This window comes from Heliangelus exortis, chromosome Z (genome assembly GCF_036169615.1).
Source record: "Heliangelus exortis chromosome Z, bHelExo1.hap1, whole genome shotgun sequence".
NCBI classification, from domain to species: domain Eukaryota; kingdom Metazoa; phylum Chordata; class Aves; order Apodiformes; family Trochilidae; genus Heliangelus; species Heliangelus exortis.
Window position 1 is genome coordinate 45,733,198 of NC_092454.1, and position 19,102 is coordinate 45,752,299.

Genomic DNA, 19,102 nt, shown 5'->3' on the forward strand with positions numbered 1-19,102 from the left:
AATGTAAGTGAAGCACTTAACAGTTAGGCATGTCTACTTTGTACTGAGGTGAGCCACAAGGGATGTGACACAAGCCACAGAGCAACCATAGGAAAAGTAAGACTTATCTGGGATTTTTTTTTTCAGAGATTTTTAAATGGATATTTTGTTGAAAATATGTAATCCTGCCAAAAAGGGATTGGGGAAAGGTGTACATTTAAAAAAGAAGTATCTAAAACGGCCAAACTATTGATATCTACCAAGTTTTTTCTTAACATTTTCCCCTTTTTTAAGCTAGTGGTGATAGAAATAAAAGACTATAATTTCCCATTTGGATGCAGTGATGCATTATGTAATTCAAAGCAAGACAAACAATTAAAATTTTACGTATGTTCTTTATTACTTGAAGATAAGTATGTTTGTCATGTTGTAGTTCTAGTTTTTTTCTCAGTTTTCTTTTTGGTCACCTGATACCTGAATTTTCCTGAACTTTCTTTTAATAGGCTGAGAGAGCAAGAAAGAAAAGAAGCAGAAGAAGCTAGCCAGAAAGAAATAGAAGAATGGGAAAAGGCACTTTTAGCTCAAGCAGCCCCTACAAGGATGGAGACAATGTGGGAGATCCCAGCTATTGGTCATTTTCTTTGTTTAGCACAACAGATTTTAAATTTACCTGAAATAGTATTCTATGAATTGGAACGTTGTCTTCTGATGCCTCAGTGCAATACTTTTTTATCTAAAATAATGACTTCTCTGTTAAGTCCTCCTCATCGTAGATCTACATTACATCGCAGGCCTACGCTTCCCTACAGAACTTGGGAAGCAACGCTCAGACAGAAAGTACAACACTGGTATACTGTTGTAGGGCAGACTGATAATCCTAATAACTCTGCAGAAAAACTTGGATTGTGTCCCCAGTTTTTCCAAGTCCTGGGAGAAGTTAATCCCTTGGAGGAAAAACGATTTCATGAGTTACCATTTTACCAAAAGGTGTGGCTGCTTAAAGGTCTCTGTGATTTTGTGTATGAAACACAAAAGGATGTTCAGGATGCAGTACTAGGTCAGCCTATCCATGAATGCAGAGAAGTGATTCTTGGTTATGACTACTTGGAGAATGCATATGTTCACTTTCCACAGTTTTGTGGTGCAGATGTTCGGATTTACAAACAAAAACCTTTTCAGGCTCCGGAATTCCCATCTCCTCCCATCAAAGTTAAGAAGATGTCACGAATTAAATTGGAGAAGGCAAAACATGAATATGTAAGCAAAGGCAATGGAGAGGTCAGTTCTGGTGGTAGAGGAGAGCCGCTACATCATTCTAAGACAGAAATAGAGAAAAGTATGGACTCTGTTCTCTGTCCAGAAAAAATCCCACATACAGATAGCCCTAGAGTTCCTACAGAAGACAATAAAATTAATTGTGAAACCAAGACCTCCGGAGTCTGCAACGTCAAAAAACCTGTTTGCTGTAAAGAGAACTTGAGGAAGTTTAGTACTTCAGGCCAGATTGCTGGAATAGGTGATCACACTAGTTCAGGAGAAGTAAGGGTGGTGGAGAATGGACAGGGTTGTGCCACTGAAATGGCCAGAGTAAAAGCTGTGATTAGTCCATTCAAGGAGAATACACTGAAAGCTTGCCAAACGCATGTCAATGGTGCTCATAATGACAACCAAGATACAAACTTCCATGAATCTCCTAAAGAAACAGTGCTAGAGAACTCGCTGCGAAACAGTAAGAAACTAAGTAAGTTACGGGCAAAAAAGAAGAAAAAGAAAAAAAAGAAGTTGAAGGATATTCTAAATGAAAATCTACAGAGAAAACTTGATGAATTGCAAAGAAAGCGTGAGATTCATATTCACCCATTCAAATCTTATAAATCTGAGTTCCAAAATAAGTTGTTTATAATTAAAAAGAAAGCAAAACACAAGAAGCACAAGTCTGGTAAGTTCACCTTTTTACCTGTGGTAATACTGGTTGATTTTTTTTTTTTTCCTTAGCTGATTAATGTAATAATGTAAGGTTTCAGCCTTATTACATTAGACTTTTCTGATGTTAATTTTGGTGTGAAAGTTGCCCATTCAATAACACAAGCATATAAAACAGACTCATCAGCAGATTAAACAATGGATCATTGTAGAATGTATTTTTAGACAACATAGTTCACTGGAAGAGTTTGTTACAAAAAATATTTAGGGAGCTGAATGTGACTGGTTAGTATCAGAGCATAGCTTGAAGTTGCTTTATGCTGTCTTATGTCATAGCAATGTGGAAGTATTTCTCCCCTTTTTGATTATATTGCCTTCCCCAAATGACACCGAAATGCAGAGTAATTAGATGAGATCATGAATCTAAAACAATTCTTACTGCAACTATGCAGTCTTAGATGATCACAGTGCTTTAGCTGCAGGCCTGATCACATTTCTGCTTAGTCTAACAACTGAGATTCAGAATTCATGCAGATGGCATTTTTATTACAGATGTGGTCAGCATCCAGTTAAATGTTTCAGGTAGGTGGTACATGATTCAGATTTCAGTTGACTCACTGGCATATTTTAAACATATTTTTATACAGTCAAGTTACAAAGTGTTTAAGTCAGTTCATATTGTCAGGTAGATGTATTTCTGGTGTCATGTTAAACACTGTAAAGCTTTATCTTCTATCCTGTTGAGTCATGGGATAAGCAATCTGTGCTAGATTTTAGCAGACTGCTTCAAACATTACATTTTTTGGAGCCACGGGTTTATTTTCAAAATAGTATAGATTGACAGGTAAATATTGGTTTTCAGCTGAAAAGCAGGGAGCAAAAACCAAAAATCTATGTAACTAAATATCTTCAAAAGTGTAGGAGAATTCGGATAGCTGGAGCTAATGCATTTTAGCTGGAAATTTTATGGAAATTTAAAGCTAAGCAAAAAATAATGTTTAGATCCCAAATACTTGTGCATAATCTCCAAAGAACTGTCTTACTATATATGTCTCAGGCTTGCCCAGGGAGGTTGTGGATGCTTCACCTTGGAAGTGTTTAAGGACAGATTGGATGGGGTTTTGATCAGCATGGTCTAGTGGAAGGTGTCCCTGCCCATGCAGTGGCATGGAACTATATGATCTTTAAGGTCCCTTTGAATCCTGGCCACTCTGTGATTCTGTGATCTCAGAAAGATCTAACTGTCTGTTAGACTTCAAGTCTAACTGTTGCTTGAAAAGAGCTTTAAAATGTACTTTGGAGGTTTTTTTACTCTTTGGAACAAAAGGTATATCGTATTGTTTTCAGGCATAAACTGATATAATTTGTAAGTGCAAAGCAAGTTTTTTGCTTCATTGCGATAATGAGGCAAGTAGTAGTTTTAGATTGTCCCAACACAAGGACGTGGGTCTGGAGGATGTGATATCCATAAAGATGATTAGAGGGCTGGAGCACCTCTCCTGTGAAGATAGCCTTGAGAGAGTTGGGTTAGTTCAGCCTGGAGAAGAGGAGGCTCCAAGGAGACTAAATCCTGCGCTGTAATTGAGGATTGTAATATTTACTGTAATCTACTTGATCACGATACCTAAATACAGGCAGCTATTTTGTTTTGAAATTTGCCTTTCAGTTAAACTCTAATTCTATTAAAACTAGTATTAAGAAAAAACTTTCCTTCAGTCAGTGTCCCTTTTGTACCTTGCATGAGGTACATGGATGAATGAAATGGGGATTCCTGGATTTTCATTATCCCAATTATCTTGCATATATATATGTAGAACTGTATAGTTATTACGTGACCTCCATTTCCTGCAATAAATGTGTTTTGTTTTCTGAAGTACTAGAATTTGGGTTTTTTTAATATCTTAATACACAGTCTTATATAATGCTAGTCTGATACAGGATTGAAATGGAGAGTATCCAGTTACCATCCTTTGTGCTTTATGCTGAGCTTTATTAAAATCTATTTTAGCACCCAAATATATTGTAGAAGCTTATTATAAAAGCAAGCTTGTGCTACTAAAATGGCAGTTAAAACAGCCATTCAATTCTAATTTATGATTTTAAAACACTGAATAGTAAATTCAGTAGTAGAATGCTATGTACTTTTGTTTTTCCAGTTCCATGTTGTGTCATAGGGAGCTAAAGATTATCAGAGGTAATTTAGTATAGAAAATAGTTAGTGTATAGTTTTGTTAAGGATATGTAACTATAGACCAGTTCTTGGTGCCATGATCATCTGAACTTAGGTGTTTTATGTATTTTCATAATCAGAGAATACAACATGTATAGTGTTACTCCCTTTATTTGTCAGTTTTAGACAGGAAGAAAGTATGTCATTGCAAGTGGAAATCCAGACAAGAATAGAAGTTTTGTGCCACACATTCTATTGGTGTTTGCACAGCTTTGTAACCCTGACTGTGCATGGAAATGTGTCTACATAATGAGAAATTATGGAAATTCCTTGTAACATATTGAGGCACTTTGTTTTTTATTCTGACTACCTCTTCAATGCAAATTTTGATCTTGCTGGAGAAATTTAACCAAGGACATTACAGTATTGTGGTAAAGAGTTCTTCTTCCTATGCTTGTTAGTCCTGTAGCTGTTAGGTTGAAATGGATAGGGTTGGATTGAATTCCTTCTAATGCCTTCTGGTTTTGTAATGTCTTAAAAAATAAATGGAAACAAAACTAAGAAGTATTTCTCAGAGGTCTTCTGAAATTTTATCTTCTGTTTAAATACAACTTTTTAATGTAGAACAGAGGAAGAGATCTGGTAAACCTTGTTCTGAATTCAGCCCCTTGATTTAAATCTGATCGTAGTCAGAATCACTTGCTGCAGTGTTGTTCAAAAGCAGAAGAGAGCCTCAGAAATGTAAAAGTGAGTACCTTTAGTGTTTTATTTTTTAACAGGGTGATCTTTTTTTTTCTGCTATTGCTTCTTTAGGGCAACTAAGTATATTTTTGAGTCAGAGTTGATGTTTCTGTTGGGATGATTTGCATATTTCTGACTTGCTGTAGCAGTGGTATCCAAAAGGCACTGTTCATTAATATGGACTGGTGGTGCAGTTTTTTTTAGCTGAAAACTTCCCATAACTATGTTGAGTAAAATGTACTGGAGAACACAGCTATGTCTTGAGTTCTGCAATACTTATGAGGATTTCTTACAAGTTATGAGAAGGAAGGTGTAACTACTTTACAGAATTTTTGCCTTTAAAACAAGATGATTACTACTGTGGCAGTGTTCCATGAATATTATTGACAGAGCAGTACTGAATAGAATGGATTTGTTGGCCTTATTGTGACGGTTTCAGCCTTGGTGGTTAAGGGAAGAGCAGTTGATGTCATCTACCTGGGCTTGTGCAAAGTCCTTGTCCCTACAATAAAGAGACATGGGCTTGATTGATGGACCAGTTTGTAGATAAGGAATTGGCTGGATGGTCACACAAAGAGCTGAGGGAAGGGATACCATCTGGAAAGGACTTTGACAGGCTTGAGAGGCAGGCTAATATGAACCTCACAAAATTCAACGAGGCCAAGGGCAAGGTTCTGCACAGGGGACAGGGCAATTCCAAGAACCATGCATACAGGCTGGGCAGAGAATGGATTGAGAACAACCCTGAGGAGAAGGACTTGAGTTGCTGGTTGATGAGAAGCTCAACATGAGCTGGCCATATGTGGTTGCCCACACGTGGAAAGCCAATCATATCCTGGACTGTATCAAAAGAAGTGTGGCTGGCAAATCAAGGTGGGGTGTTTCTTCGCCTCCACTTGGCTCTTTTGAGACCTCCACCTGGAGCACTGTGTCCAGTTTTGGGGTCCCCAGTGTAAGAAGGACACAGAACTGTTGAAGGGAGTCGAGAGGAGGGCCATGAAGATGATCAGAGGGCTGGAGCACCTCTCCTATGAAGACAGAGTGAGAGAGTTGGGGTTGTTCAGAAGTGGAGGCTCCGGGTAGGCCATATAGTGACCTTCCAGTACCTGAAGGAGGCCTACAGGAAAGCTGGAGATAGACTTGCAGGGTTGTGTAGTGATAGCATGAAGGGGGTTGTTTGCAAACTGAAAGAGGGCAGATTGGGATTAGCTCTTATGAAGAAATTCTTTCTTATGAGTGCAGCAATACCCTGGAGGAGGTTGCCTGGGGAGGTTGTTTGTACCTCATCTCTGACAGTGTTCAAGGACAGGCCTGACAGGGCTTTAAACAACATGTTTGGTGGGAGGTGTCCCTGACCATGGCAGGGCAGTTGGAAATAGATAATCTTTAATGTCCCTTCCAACCAAAACTATGCTATGAGAAACAGAAGTAGAGAGAATAGTTCTGTAAAGAACTTGCATGCTATACATCGGCTTTAAATGTCGTTTTATTATTGGAGTTAGATAATTATGCTATAAGTCCTGCAATTAGATTGAGAATGGTAATAGGCTTATGGGGCTGGCCTAAACAATGCTTTAGTAAATGGTGGAGTACAACAAAAATTGCAACTAGAAGTGCAGTGCAAAAGCAAGAGAAGTCTATGCTTGCATTATTGAAACAGGTATTGTATGAAATTCAGATCATCCATGGAGCTGAAAAAATAGTGCGCAAAGACTTCTTGAAACAGATTTTTGTAAAGCAGAGAATGAAGCAAATGTAGGTTGAGTCTCTTTTCCAGTGGGTGTAGAAAACACCAAGAAGGCACATACCTTTAGAAGAATCTTGATGTGAATTATGCCCTCTACTTGTGCTATGAAAGCAATCTACCTAAAGTCTATTTCACAGTAGATTTTTCATTCTCTAAGGTACCGTTTTTTTTTTTTTTTTGTATGAAATCAAGCACTGCTTGACTGTGAAGAAATGCATTTAACAGACCACAATCAGTTTTGTAGTTTCTGGTGTACTGGCTTTGGGAGTTTAATCTTCACTTTTGTCTTGTAAAAACTTCATTGCAGTCTTGTCTAGTCTCTAGGTCTGGCACAGCCCATTAACCATGTTGAAAGTATTAAATAAGGCGTTCTACCCAGCTGTAAGAGTGCATTCAATGTGTTCAGAGCTGTCAGTTTAAATACAAACATAACATTGAGGTTTTATTTGGTTTATTTACAATGTTACATTTACATGTTACTTACATTACTAACATAGTTAATTACATTTGCATTATTCAGGTAATTGTTCAGACCTCCTTTGCTGTTTTGGCTAATTAAAAGCATGTGCCGTGTCACATTGGAAGCTCTGAAACTCTGTAGTCACACTTCATCTTCTGGATTATTGCATGTTATTTTTTCTAAAAGAGGAGCAGTTGGGACCAAGACAGAAGATGAGACGTATAAAATGAACACAGGACATGCTCAGTAATTGCAGCATGTTTGAAATGCATGAGATAATGTCTATCACATTTGTGAACAGGAAAATTCAAGCCAGTTTTTCAATTTGAACCCAGTGGAGTTGCTGCTAGAATGTTAAGAGAAAACAGGAATTCTTGCAGTTGGAGCAGGCTAGGTACATTTTACCACAGAAAATATTACGGAGTTAGTGTTTGATGTGAAAAACAGCTGTTTCTCTATCCGGAGGAACCTGCATATGTTATATGAATTATATTTTAATTAAAAATTATGAAAATACTTTTCTTTAAAATTGCTCTATGGTGTCACCTTATAATTTGAAGCATGGTTTGACAGTACTTTTGTTCTTCTAAGAGAGCACTGTTCCTCTGAAATCGCTGGACTTAAATAATACCTATTTTCTCAGAGCTGGCCAAGGGCCTCTTATAAAATGCTGGTTTCCAGTGAATCTTAGAATAGAATCAATGTTGTTATTTAAAAGGAATAAATATCAAAGCTCTTTAGAACTGGATTTGGTTTTTTGCTTTCAGCAATGAGTTTAACAAATTACTTGTTGATAATTAGAATTCAGTTCTTTAGTTGAATTCAATCCTCAGTTCCTCTTGGAACTGAGATTAGAACAAACTATAAATCAAAGCAGGACATTGTATTTCTTCCACTCCACCTAATTACCATTAGTTTAGCATTAAAAATTAAAATGCAATAATGTAAAAATTGTTAATCTTAACGTAAAATAGTTCATTCACTGTGGTTTAGTTTTGTTATATGAAGTTTTACTCTGAGACTGAGTCATGCATGGAATCTGGAATTCCAAGCAGAACAAATATTTCTGTGCTTTTTGATACAACACTCACTTTGAAATTACCTATTCTCCGTGTTATATTTGTTTCACATTCACTCTGTTATTGGTTTATACTAACACAGGTTTCTGCTCTTGCCATTCTTCAAGCACCAAACACTTTCTCAGGACAGGGCAGTAATCAAGTTACTGTTAGTTGTGTCTGCTTAGTGCAGTTTCCAGCTTTTTTTTGGCAGTTAAGTTTATTGTGGAAAGCCTTTATATTACTGCATTCCTGATGCAAGATGGAATTGGTTTTCATTCAGAAGCAGCAGTGGTAAGCTAGCTAAAATGTTACACAGCTTCTTTGTCTTTTACTGCAGACTGTATGCATTTTGACAGTGTTATTTTTTAAATTTAATATCCAGGTGATTTGTTTCAGCATGTAAAGTTAGGAAGTGTGCAGACTGAGCTTTTGGACTCTGATGCTACCAGGTCTACGTGTAGATAGGTAGTATGTTACTGGAGATAAATGCTACCTCAAATCAATAGAGAGTTTTGTTTTATGTCCACAGATAACTGAATTGTAGTTTAATTTAGGGTAAGATTTATTGTAGTTTGCTTGAAAAATTAAGTGATTGTGTGGATTTGCCCTCATTCTTTGGTAAGAGAATGAAAAGGACAATTTGTTACAGTTATGATTTGTCTACAGAACATGGAGGGGTTCTTGGCTTAGATGTCTGTAGTTGTCCCCTTCCTCATCTCAGGAATGGCTTAGCTCTCTGTGTATTGGAGATGGTATAAAAAGAGACCATCCCTTCCTGCAGCATGTTACATACACAAATAGTTAACTTGTGTCCAAGGTGAGATGAATCATGGTTTGTTCCCTTCTGAACCCAGATGAGGTGTGGACCCTGTTGCAAAAGGCACTGTGGATTCATATTAGTAATTAATGGCACAGTAAAATCATGATAGTGGGTGAATGTAAGGTGACACAAGAATAATACAGGCTGGCATTTCCTAGCTTTGGACCAGTTCCATTTGCAGCAAAGTGAAGAGCATTATAGGAAGGTGTTTACTTTCTTCTGAAATGTTAGGTATTGCCATGGACAGAGAAAACAAATTAGTAACCTGATTGCATTGGAAACGTCAGTACATGTATTTGGGTATTTCTAAACACTGGCTCTGTTATGAAGGTGTTTTTTGCTAAAAGACAAAAAGGTCTCGGGCCCTAATGTGTGGTCAACTTCGCAGTGTCAGAGAACAAATCTTGCAGGTAAGATGCTGTATTTCTTAAGTTTATGATGTAAGTTCTGGATTTCTCTCTATGCAGAATGGTGGTGTGACTGATTGTTTTATGACTTCAATTTTTATATGGTATATTATGGTGTATTGTGAGCATTGTAGTAGGTTTGTTCTTTTTTCCTTTTTTTTTTTTCCTCCCCTCCAAAAAGACTGCCTTACATATATGCTTGTAGTTGAATGTTTGCTTTTGCTCAGTCTAGTTCTGATTCATCATGCTTTTGTGACTTACTGCCAGCCATCTGTTAGTTATCCTTTAACTTTCAAGTCTGTATGTAATTTGGTTTTATTATTGAAGTACAGCAAACAGCATTATGAAGCTTTTCTCTTTTAATCTTGCAAGGAAAAAAATCGGTATCTAAAAAACCAATCCCGAAGAAGAGGAAAGGTGTCACAAAGTCTCCCATACCAGAATTTCAGGTAAATTATTTTAATCTGTGTTTAAGCACTTGACATCTGAATGTCTATTAAAAAGTAATGTAGTTTCTGATAGAGACTTGGAAATTCTATTAGAAGATTATTTTGACTTCTAGTTCAAATGGGTTTACTCTGATACCTTTTTTTTAAGTGCATTTCACCTTTTCATGATGGAGAATGTTTTAGCTTTTTTATTATTTGCTGTCTATATAGTGTTTCATAGTATTGTTCAAGATCTTGGATAAGTCTGTTGCAGGACAAAATCTATAAAAGCTAGTTGCTGTTCATAGAATTTTTAAGATAGATAGTATTTTGGGGGGATAAAATTGCTTGGTATCTGTATGAGGTGTGACATGGTGGTCTTGAACTGAATTCTAGCTTGATTTACTGAAGGGCTTGAAAAAAATCTGTAGGCTTTTGTGCTCATCTTATTTGTAACTTTTACTCCTTATCTGCACATGACCTTTAGACTAGAGAGTGCTTAGTTATAATATGGTTTTATGGTACTGTAGTAGAAGTTTTAAAGGACTTCAGTTCTGTCACAGTGTATGTATACATGCCTGATTTAAGTTCTCCTTTGGCTGTAATTTTTTTTTTCCAGAAACTGTTCTAAGCTGTTATAAGCAGTGGACCCACATTAAACCATGAGTATTATGTAAAATCCTCAAACAGAATCAATTTATTCCATGATGATTATATGTCTCAGGGGGAGCTGGTAGGATTTCTGGTGATAAAATTGGTTGGTCAATATTGAGAAAAGACTGATAGATATGTATATCTGTATGGTCTGAAAAATAGGTACCATATCTAAAAGTTTTACTGTTCCAAGAATCTGTGTGCCAAGGCTGTACACAGCTAAGTTAGAAATAATTTTTTCAGGATTAAACCTCTGCATTTAAGTAATCTGTCTAAAAGGTTATCCAAAACAGCCCAACTTTTTGTCTTGCAAAGGCAAACTGTACATTTACAGTTACATGTAGGTGTAAAATCAACATTATTAATCTGACCTCTGTAAAATATTTATTAAAATAAAACAAAATAATTACGAGTTCTTTTGATCAAAGCTAGGCTTTATATCTGGTTTAGGTAAAACTAAGATCATTTACTGTTTGCAGTTTAATTTTAGTAGGAAACTTTTTAACAATTTAATCTGCCTTTTTGAAGAAGACAGATAGGAGTGGAATGACTATTAGAAATATTTGAAACTATTAAACCGTTTCTATTTGGAATGCTAGTAAGACGTTTAGAGCCTAAGAGTATGCTTCCAGGTACTGCACATATATGGATGGCCAAAGTTAGTGAAATTATGTAACTGTTTTAAAGTGAGAGGTTTTTTTTTAAGACAGCTTGAGTATATACAGGGCATGTGAGATGTGCCAGAGGGAGTATAACCATAAGAATATTGCAATTAATATTTAAATGTCAGTTCTTTTGGGAAGAAAGAAAATGAACTAAAATTTATAAGATGTTTTATGTGCAACCTACAAATTTTAAAAACAAACAAACAAACAAACAAACCCCTCACCAACAAAAAAAAAACCCAAAACAAACCTTCCATAAGGCAATTTATTTCATGATACTAGGTCCTTACCTAAGTGGTGTTCGTTTACCTGAAAATCATATCTTGACACTGATGCTGACAAAATTAGTATAAATAAATCTTATAGTATGTGCAGTGACCCAAATTATACATCAAAATCCTTTAATAAAAAAACTCAGAACATCATAGAATCATAGAATTGGCTGGGTTGGAAGGGACCTCAGAGATCATCAAGTCCAACCCTTGATCCACTCCCGCTGCAGTTACCAGACCATGGCACTGAGTGCCACATCCAGTCTCTTTTTAAATATCTCCAGGGATGGAGAATTCACCACTTCCCGGGGCAGCCCATTCCAATGTCTGATCACCCTCTCTGTAAAGAAATTCTTTCTAATGTCCAACCTAAACCTCCCCTGGCACAACTTGAGCCCATGCCCTCTTGTCTTGCTGAGAGTTGCCTGGGAAGAGAGATCAACCCCCACCTGGCTCCAGCCTCCTTTCAGGGAGTTGTAGAGAGTGATGAGGTCTCCTCTGAGCCTCCTCTTCTCCAGGCTGAACAGCCCCAGCTCCCTCAGCCTCTCCTCACAGGATCTGTGCTGGAGTCCCTTCACCAGCCTGGTTGCCCTCCTTTGGACCTGCTCCAGGACCTCAATATCCTTCCTAAACTGAGGGGCCCAGAACTGGACACAGGACTCAAGGTGTGGCTTCACCAGCGCTGAGTACAGGGGCAGAATCATTTCACTATTCAATTTTAACATTAATAATGTCGTTTTTAAGTAACCTTTTGAGGAAACAGACTGCACATATTTTCTGCTCTCTATCATTGTTGGAATGTCATGAATGAAGTAGTATAAGCATAGGTCAGTGAACATGACTCACCCCTTCTATATGGTTGCAGACCTTATATTAATTCTTTAGCTCAGCCCTGCTTCAAAAAAAACCCAAAAACACCAAGCCCCAAAACAACTTCAAAATGCAAATAAAATGGAAAACAAACCCAAAACGAAAAACAGAGGCAGATTAAATTATCCTCACCAAATAAAAGCACACAAAAATTGTCCATTTTTAATATTTTGAATATTATTTCAGAACCAGATTTACAGCTCTGTCAAGGATGAGTTAGTTGTCCATTGCACATTTTCTTTTAAAAGAAATTCTGATTTCCAAGCCAATTATTCCTGTTCCTCGTTAGTGTTTTGAAGAAATTACAGTAATTATATTGCTGTACAGAAGGAACATTAAAGTGATTTTTCATGGGTTTCTCTTCCAACTGTAAAGTGCATTTAGATTTGGTAACAAGTACATTGTGCCAGTCTTTCCTCCACTGCCCTCACATCTACATATGTAGCTCTATGGGTTTACATATAAGGAAAAAAGGAATGTACATATTTTAAAGAACTGGGCCAACTTCAGCTTTTCTGTATAACTGTATTTTAACAGTTTCAGTTTTATCATCTATGTTGTAGTTATAAATATATCCCTTGAAAAAAGATTGTCTGGACATTCTACAAATGGAGATGTCAGCAATAAAAGAGCAGGGTCATAGGAAATGAAAGTGTAACTTACAATCATTATTACAGTCCTGTAGGAAAGATGGGGACAAATCTTTTAGCATGAAATGTTGGGCTAGAACAAGAGGAAATAGTTATTTGCTAAAAGAGGGTAGATTTACACTAAATACACAGAAGAAATCTTTTACAGTGAGAGTCATGAAATACTGGAACAGGTTGCCAAGAGAGGTGGTGGATGCTTCATCCCTGGAAACATTCAAAGTCATGTTGCCCAGGACTCTGTGAAGGTTGAAGACATCCCTGTGCACTGCAGGGTGCAGCTGGACTAGATGACATCTGGAAAGTCCCTTCCAACCTAAAGTAGTTCATGACTCTAATTATTACACACTTAACCTGAAGTTAAGCACAAGACCCCACTGAAATGAATAAAAATTAGACTAAAAGATTTTCTAAAGAGGGGCAAGAAGAGGGAACATCAGTGATCTGGAGGAGTACAACTAAGCCTGTATTTATGAATAAATCCACAGTTTTGTTTTTATAGAGATAAATAATTCATATATAAATGCTGAGAAACGGATCATGAAATAGTCCAAATTTGGGATAGAGCTTGGTTTCCCTGCTTTTCCTTGCAAAAAGAAGGGTAGATTTCCTGTCTTTCCTCTTTGAAGGTCTAGGAGTCAGTGCTAGTCTTTGAGTGATTACTGAGATCTGAGACTGTATGCTAACAGGGAAGTTGAACACCAAATTTGAAAATCTACTGAAATACTAAGTATCTGAAGCTTCCATTGTATTCAGTTGAAAAACAGATAGCTTATTCCCTATAAAAATTAAACCCATACGTACTAATTTCTGTACCTGATGTGAAAATGTCTGTGTTGTAGTTAGCATATAGAAAACTATTGACATGACCTGGCCATTAATGGAAATGTTTACAGCCTGAATCTTTAAGCTACCAAGTAGTGTTTTAGAGAACTGGGACTAACTTTTCACTACTTCTGTAAGTCATAAAGGAAACATTTTTTTCTCTTCAGATGCTTTTTCTTTTTTTCTAATCATCATTCTAATGATGATTAGAACGCATGTTCTTCAAGAGCAGTATGTGAAGCTACTAGTGAGCTATCAAAATATGACACTTACTAGATTGTAAAATTTATGCCTTGCCTTTTTGCCTTCAAATTAACTTACCTGTTAAAACTTAAAAAACAAATCAGAAAGGTACTATTGTTTGCACAAAAGTGAATTGATGAATTCGGCCAGTTACCAACCATGAGCAAGGAACACTGAAACATACATTAGAGTCTCCTTATGAGACATAGTAGCTAGATTCCATATCAAAATGATCATACAAAATACTCTACACTTTTTCTATCGCTGTTCATGTTTCCTTCAAAATGTTTGTTCAGTGCTCTAAGATGGGAAATGTTAACCCAAGTGAGAAGTTTGAGAAGGATCTTCATCAGTGTGCATCTTCAGTACCTCATCTCAGATCCTACTGTGAATGAAGCAATATACAGTTCTTCTTGTACCTTTTTCATTGTGTTTTTCAGAACATTATTGGAGTATTTAAAATACTAGACACTGTGAAGGTAAATCCTCTAAGATGAGCGTCTTGTTTTACCACTGGATAATTGACACACAGATAATTAGCCTCAAATGTAGACCTCTTCTGATGAAAATTGGGAATTACAGATTTGATTACTCTCCTTATAACCTCCAGCCTCAAGACAACTAAACTTGATCTATTTGAATTGTTTTTCCCATTGATGTAGTTTGGATTGGTACACAGTAACAATTTTGCAAATTAGATCCTTATGTCTCTAGTGGCTATTCTGAAAATTGGAAACAGGACTGGGGAGTGTGAAAAGTCTGGCCACATGAACTCTCTGATGACATGTAGGGGTTTATTATGGTAGAATCAAAGATACAGTTGGTATTTCCAGGACAGCATTCAAATAATTCTGAAATCATCCCTCTTGCAAACTTTTGCCTTTTTAGAAGGGAGTTACTAAACAAAAATAACACCCCTTTTTAGCAAATGAAGACACTGATCTTTCTTTGGTTTACTGTTATCCTTTGTCTTTGATCTGTGTTACACTGAATTAAACATGTTATAGCAGAAAATAAGAAGCAGTGATGAAAATTAAAACCTGAACTGTTTGGTATAGTCAAAGAAGTGTATTATCCTTGCACAGGAAAAATCTTTATTCATGCCTTTTTGTTAAGGATTTCATGTGGAAAACTTGCACTTTTTTGTTCAATAGTACAATATCAGAGAATCATCTGCAGATCAGTTGGGAAAAGCCAGTATTTAGCTTCCAGTTTATAGCTTATTTATTTTGAACTCCTCAAGGTGCAGGACAGAGAGTGTGTTCAATAGTGCGTGTTGAACCCACTAGAGTACAAATGGCAATACTGTTTCCTGGATTAAGAGAGACCTACGTACATTGTCTACAGCAACATTGCACATTTCCATTGTATACTATTTTAAACTTTCTAAATGTGAACACTGTAAACTTCAGTTTGTCACTCACTCCAGTTCCCCAAAGGTCTCAAAGGTACACAAGTGTTACAAAAATACAGCTTGTGTAAGTTAGAGGTTCCCGATAGGTATGTATTTTGCTAAAAGTGTCAGTTCTGTGTTCTAATAATTAAGCAAAGCTTTCCTAATATGAATTTGGGGCAATTACTTTGTGTGTAATTGAACTAAAAATCTGTTGTTATGAGTTACTGATTCCAGGGAAAAAAGTTAAAATTAGCAGTTGTACGCTAAAAACATTTTTGTGAGTTTTTTTCTGTTTCAGCAATTATTTGAACACGTTTTCAGATGTTCAGAAAACATTTCCACCTAAGGGTATTCAGAAAGAAGCGGGTTTTTACATATGATAATTTGAAAGAATGTAACAGCTTTCCAGTTTGTAAGTCTTTAATTGCCCTAAGTGGTGTTAAGCCAGAACATACAGATTACTTTTGTATGTCTGTTTTTTGAGAAAATAGCATCCATATTCTGAAAGAAAAAACGTAAAGCCATTTTCTGAACACATGAATAAGAAGAATGTAATAATTTTTCAAAATGTAGATAGCTAGGTAGGTCTGGCGGACAGGGCCAGGTTATCTTTCAGGAATATTCTGTGTAAATGTATGAAGTTGCGTTCAGGAGAAGGTTGTAACAAGTGTATTTGTATTATAAGCACAGCATAATCCAAAGTTAGTGCACTTTATTTCACCAGGGAGTTAGTACTCCAACCTGATCCAACTCATTACAATAATTGAGGCAAATTCAGTAGTTGTCATTCTCAGAAGGTTTAATAAAATACCTACATTTTGAAATGGAAGCTTACAGGCAGATGTGGTTTAAGACTGAAGTGTTTTCATATTAGATTTTGTCCTTTCAAATTTTCCTGATTTTTTGACATTAAAAATGCCATGAGGAAATAAAAATCAAGCAGTGGCACTAAGTAATAATGTGCTTTAAGATTTTATTTAATTTTATTGTACTTTTTCCAAGTCCCACATTACCAAGTGTGTGTTCGTTTGTTTTTTAGCTTATTTGCACTAATCTTGATGAACTCAGGGAATTAATCACAAAGATTGAGAGAGAACTCAAAGCTCTGGAGGACATTAAAAAGAAATCGGTATGTGACATTAAAAGCTTTCTCTTGTATGGGTATAAAATGGTGCCAGTTGTTTGCTAGAGGCCTGTCAGCTGAAGTCTTTATGCCTGTTTGGTAACTGCATGAAGCCTCATAAGGTTGATACCTGTACACTGTAATATTAATCTTTCTGTATATAGTGCTCTGTTGACAATGTCTGAGTTCAGTAACTGTAACACTTTTCACTGCCAAAATAAAATGTGGATAATGGTAATTCCTTAGAAGGAGTATTTCATTTATATTAAGAAGCCATGCGACCATTCCTGCCTGAGGACAAACTCTTACCTCACAATAAATTAAAGGATAAAATTCTCATATCATCCTGTGCATTGCTGATCATATCCTCTCTGAACTAACTTTTGTTGCTTATTAATGTTCCTAATTACTTTTGTTTGCAAGTAAGTTATTATAATTGGCATCGGTTAGTTTTTAGTCAAGTAGGTTATACAGGAAAACATGGTATCTTGCTTTTTCTACCAGCTTGAGCTACAAATTTTGTTGATGTACACTGGATCACACAGTCTGTCCAGCTGAAAGCCTCAAAGCAATAATGGTTAGAGAAGAGAGTCCAACACTTGAAGGTTTTTTATGAGGCAGTGATTCTCATCAAGATGGCAGATGGTTTTAAATAGCTGTATAATACTCATTTAAATGTCACTGTACAACCAACTCATCTTATTACTCTTTTTCATTGCAGTTTTGTTATTAAACCTCTGGTAGGCATTTCTGTGCTATTTCTGTGAATGATAGTTAAAAAAATACTGCATTTTCTATACCTTCGAAATTAAGCTCCTACTGTCTGTGAATGTATTTAATCTCCTTCAGAAACAATTTTTTCTTAAATTACTTAAGGGGGGAAGAGAACAATATAAATTAGGAATCTAAGACAAATTTCAGTGCAGACAGTTAAAATATCTAAAGGAATAAAAATAGGCTTAACTTGAAATTAATTTACTTTATGATGAGGTTGTCAGGAGGTTATCAGGCTATGTCAACAACTGAAAAAAACAAAAGCCATCAGCAATAGAAAAAAGGCCAAAAATGAGAGTACTCTTCATTATATCAATATTCTTAGTATAGGTGGGACTTCTAGTTTACTAGTAAAACTGTACCAACAAGACTTCTTCAAGGGTAGACAAATGCTAAATATGTCATAATTGCTCTTTGAACTGAAATCTGATAATTTCATTATGAAAATATATTGCATGACTTCAGCAGGAATACTATGCTTAGTTCTAATTGCACCATCTTAAAAAACCCAAATACTTAAGTACAGGGGAGTTAAGATACAACTAATTTAGAATCCGCAAGTTGTGAGGCAAGGACAATCTGTGTTAGATTGTGATTCTGAGTCTATGAACACTTGTGTTAAAAATTTCATGTAGAGAAGAAGGCTAGGATTAATTGCTGATGGTGGAATTACAAGACAATGATGAAGTATTGATTGTTTAAAATAATAGGCAAATTTCAGATTTGTTTTTTTAAACATACAAGTAGACATTAAATCAGGTGAATTTCTGCAAGGTAGTAATTAGAATGTAATTTTTTGTCTTAACCTAATGCTTGTGTAATTAGGTTAAATATCTTAAAAACTGGAGGAAATGCAGATTTTCATTCTTTAGTTCTGACACAAATAACACTGACAGTTTGAGAAGTATCCAGAATAGTTTGTTTCAGCTTTTCTGAAGTGTCTACTCTATTAAGTGAAATGTTGTTCTAAAATTGGATGAAAATTTGATGTAATGTAAAAGCTTAATAATGTTGGTATTAATTTTTACGCTGTTCATAGACATCTTTCTTGTTTTGACCTGAAGATGATGGTGTTCTTACTACTTCTTAATAGATTTATTGATTTTTGTTAGCAGTAGAGAAGTAGGTGAAGGCATGCATAGTGCTTCCTCTGTGACTAACCAGTTGATCATTCCAGTTCTAGTAGTTGTTAGGACATGCTACTCAGAGACACCCTCAAGGCAAGCTTTATAGTTTTATATTAAATACTAACACATTAGAAATAAAAGTTATCTAATTTATATTAAGACTTTAAAGTATAATGGTGTGGTTGGGTTTTTTTTTAGTCCTAACTGCCTGTTGTTTCCTAGGTGACTATTTTAGAGTATGTTCAAGGTATTCCTTCTCTAGTATTTGGAAGTAATTTGGAAGCTGTAATGAAAGAGCTGGTCTGGAAGGCTTTTAACATGAGTAAATATACTGTTTTCCTGTGGTTTTTATAGGTAGTTGGGCTGGTTGTGTCTTGACACTTTTCAGAGCACTAGTTTAAACCAAGAAATTACATGACAGATTTTTAGCCCAAACAAGGTTTTTTTGACGAGTTGAGAGCAAATTAGAGCAGGCTTGTGTAATGGAAAACAATATGGAATTTTAAGTGTGTAGGCATTATTATGAGCTTCTCCTACAACAATGAAATAATAAGCCTCTTGTAAAGGATTTTCACTGTTTGATTAAAAGAGTTTGTTTCTGTACTCTTTTGCACATGTCTTATCTTTTGAATTAACTATGGTGAATATTTTTTGTTTTAAAAATTCTTCCTCTTTTGCTAGACTACTGGTATGTTTGTTTTAACAATGAAGAGATTTGCCTTAGTGTCAATTTGCCTTAATTACTTAGAGAGAAAAATGAAATTTCACCT

At 35.9% G+C, this 19,102-nt stretch overlaps 1 protein-coding gene across 5 annotated transcripts in view; it reads left to right on the plus strand.

Moving 5' to 3' along the window:
- The window catches only part of BRD10 (bromodomain containing 10), a 46,694-nt gene that overhangs the window by 9,278 nt on the left and 18,314 nt on the right, over positions 1–19,102 (plus strand). For 4 of the 5 annotated variants that reach the window (XM_071732031.1, XM_071732029.1, XM_071732033.1 and 1 more), the window contains 3 exons: positions 483–1,918; positions 9,681–9,757; positions 16,348–16,437. In XM_071732031.1, coding sequence (XP_071588132.1) covers positions 483–1,918; positions 9,681–9,757; positions 16,348–16,437 — 1,603 coding nt within the window. The remainder of the gene's footprint in view (positions 1–482; positions 1,919–9,680; positions 9,758–16,347; positions 16,438–19,102) is intronic. The other variant, XM_071732032.1, reaches the window with a different exon arrangement.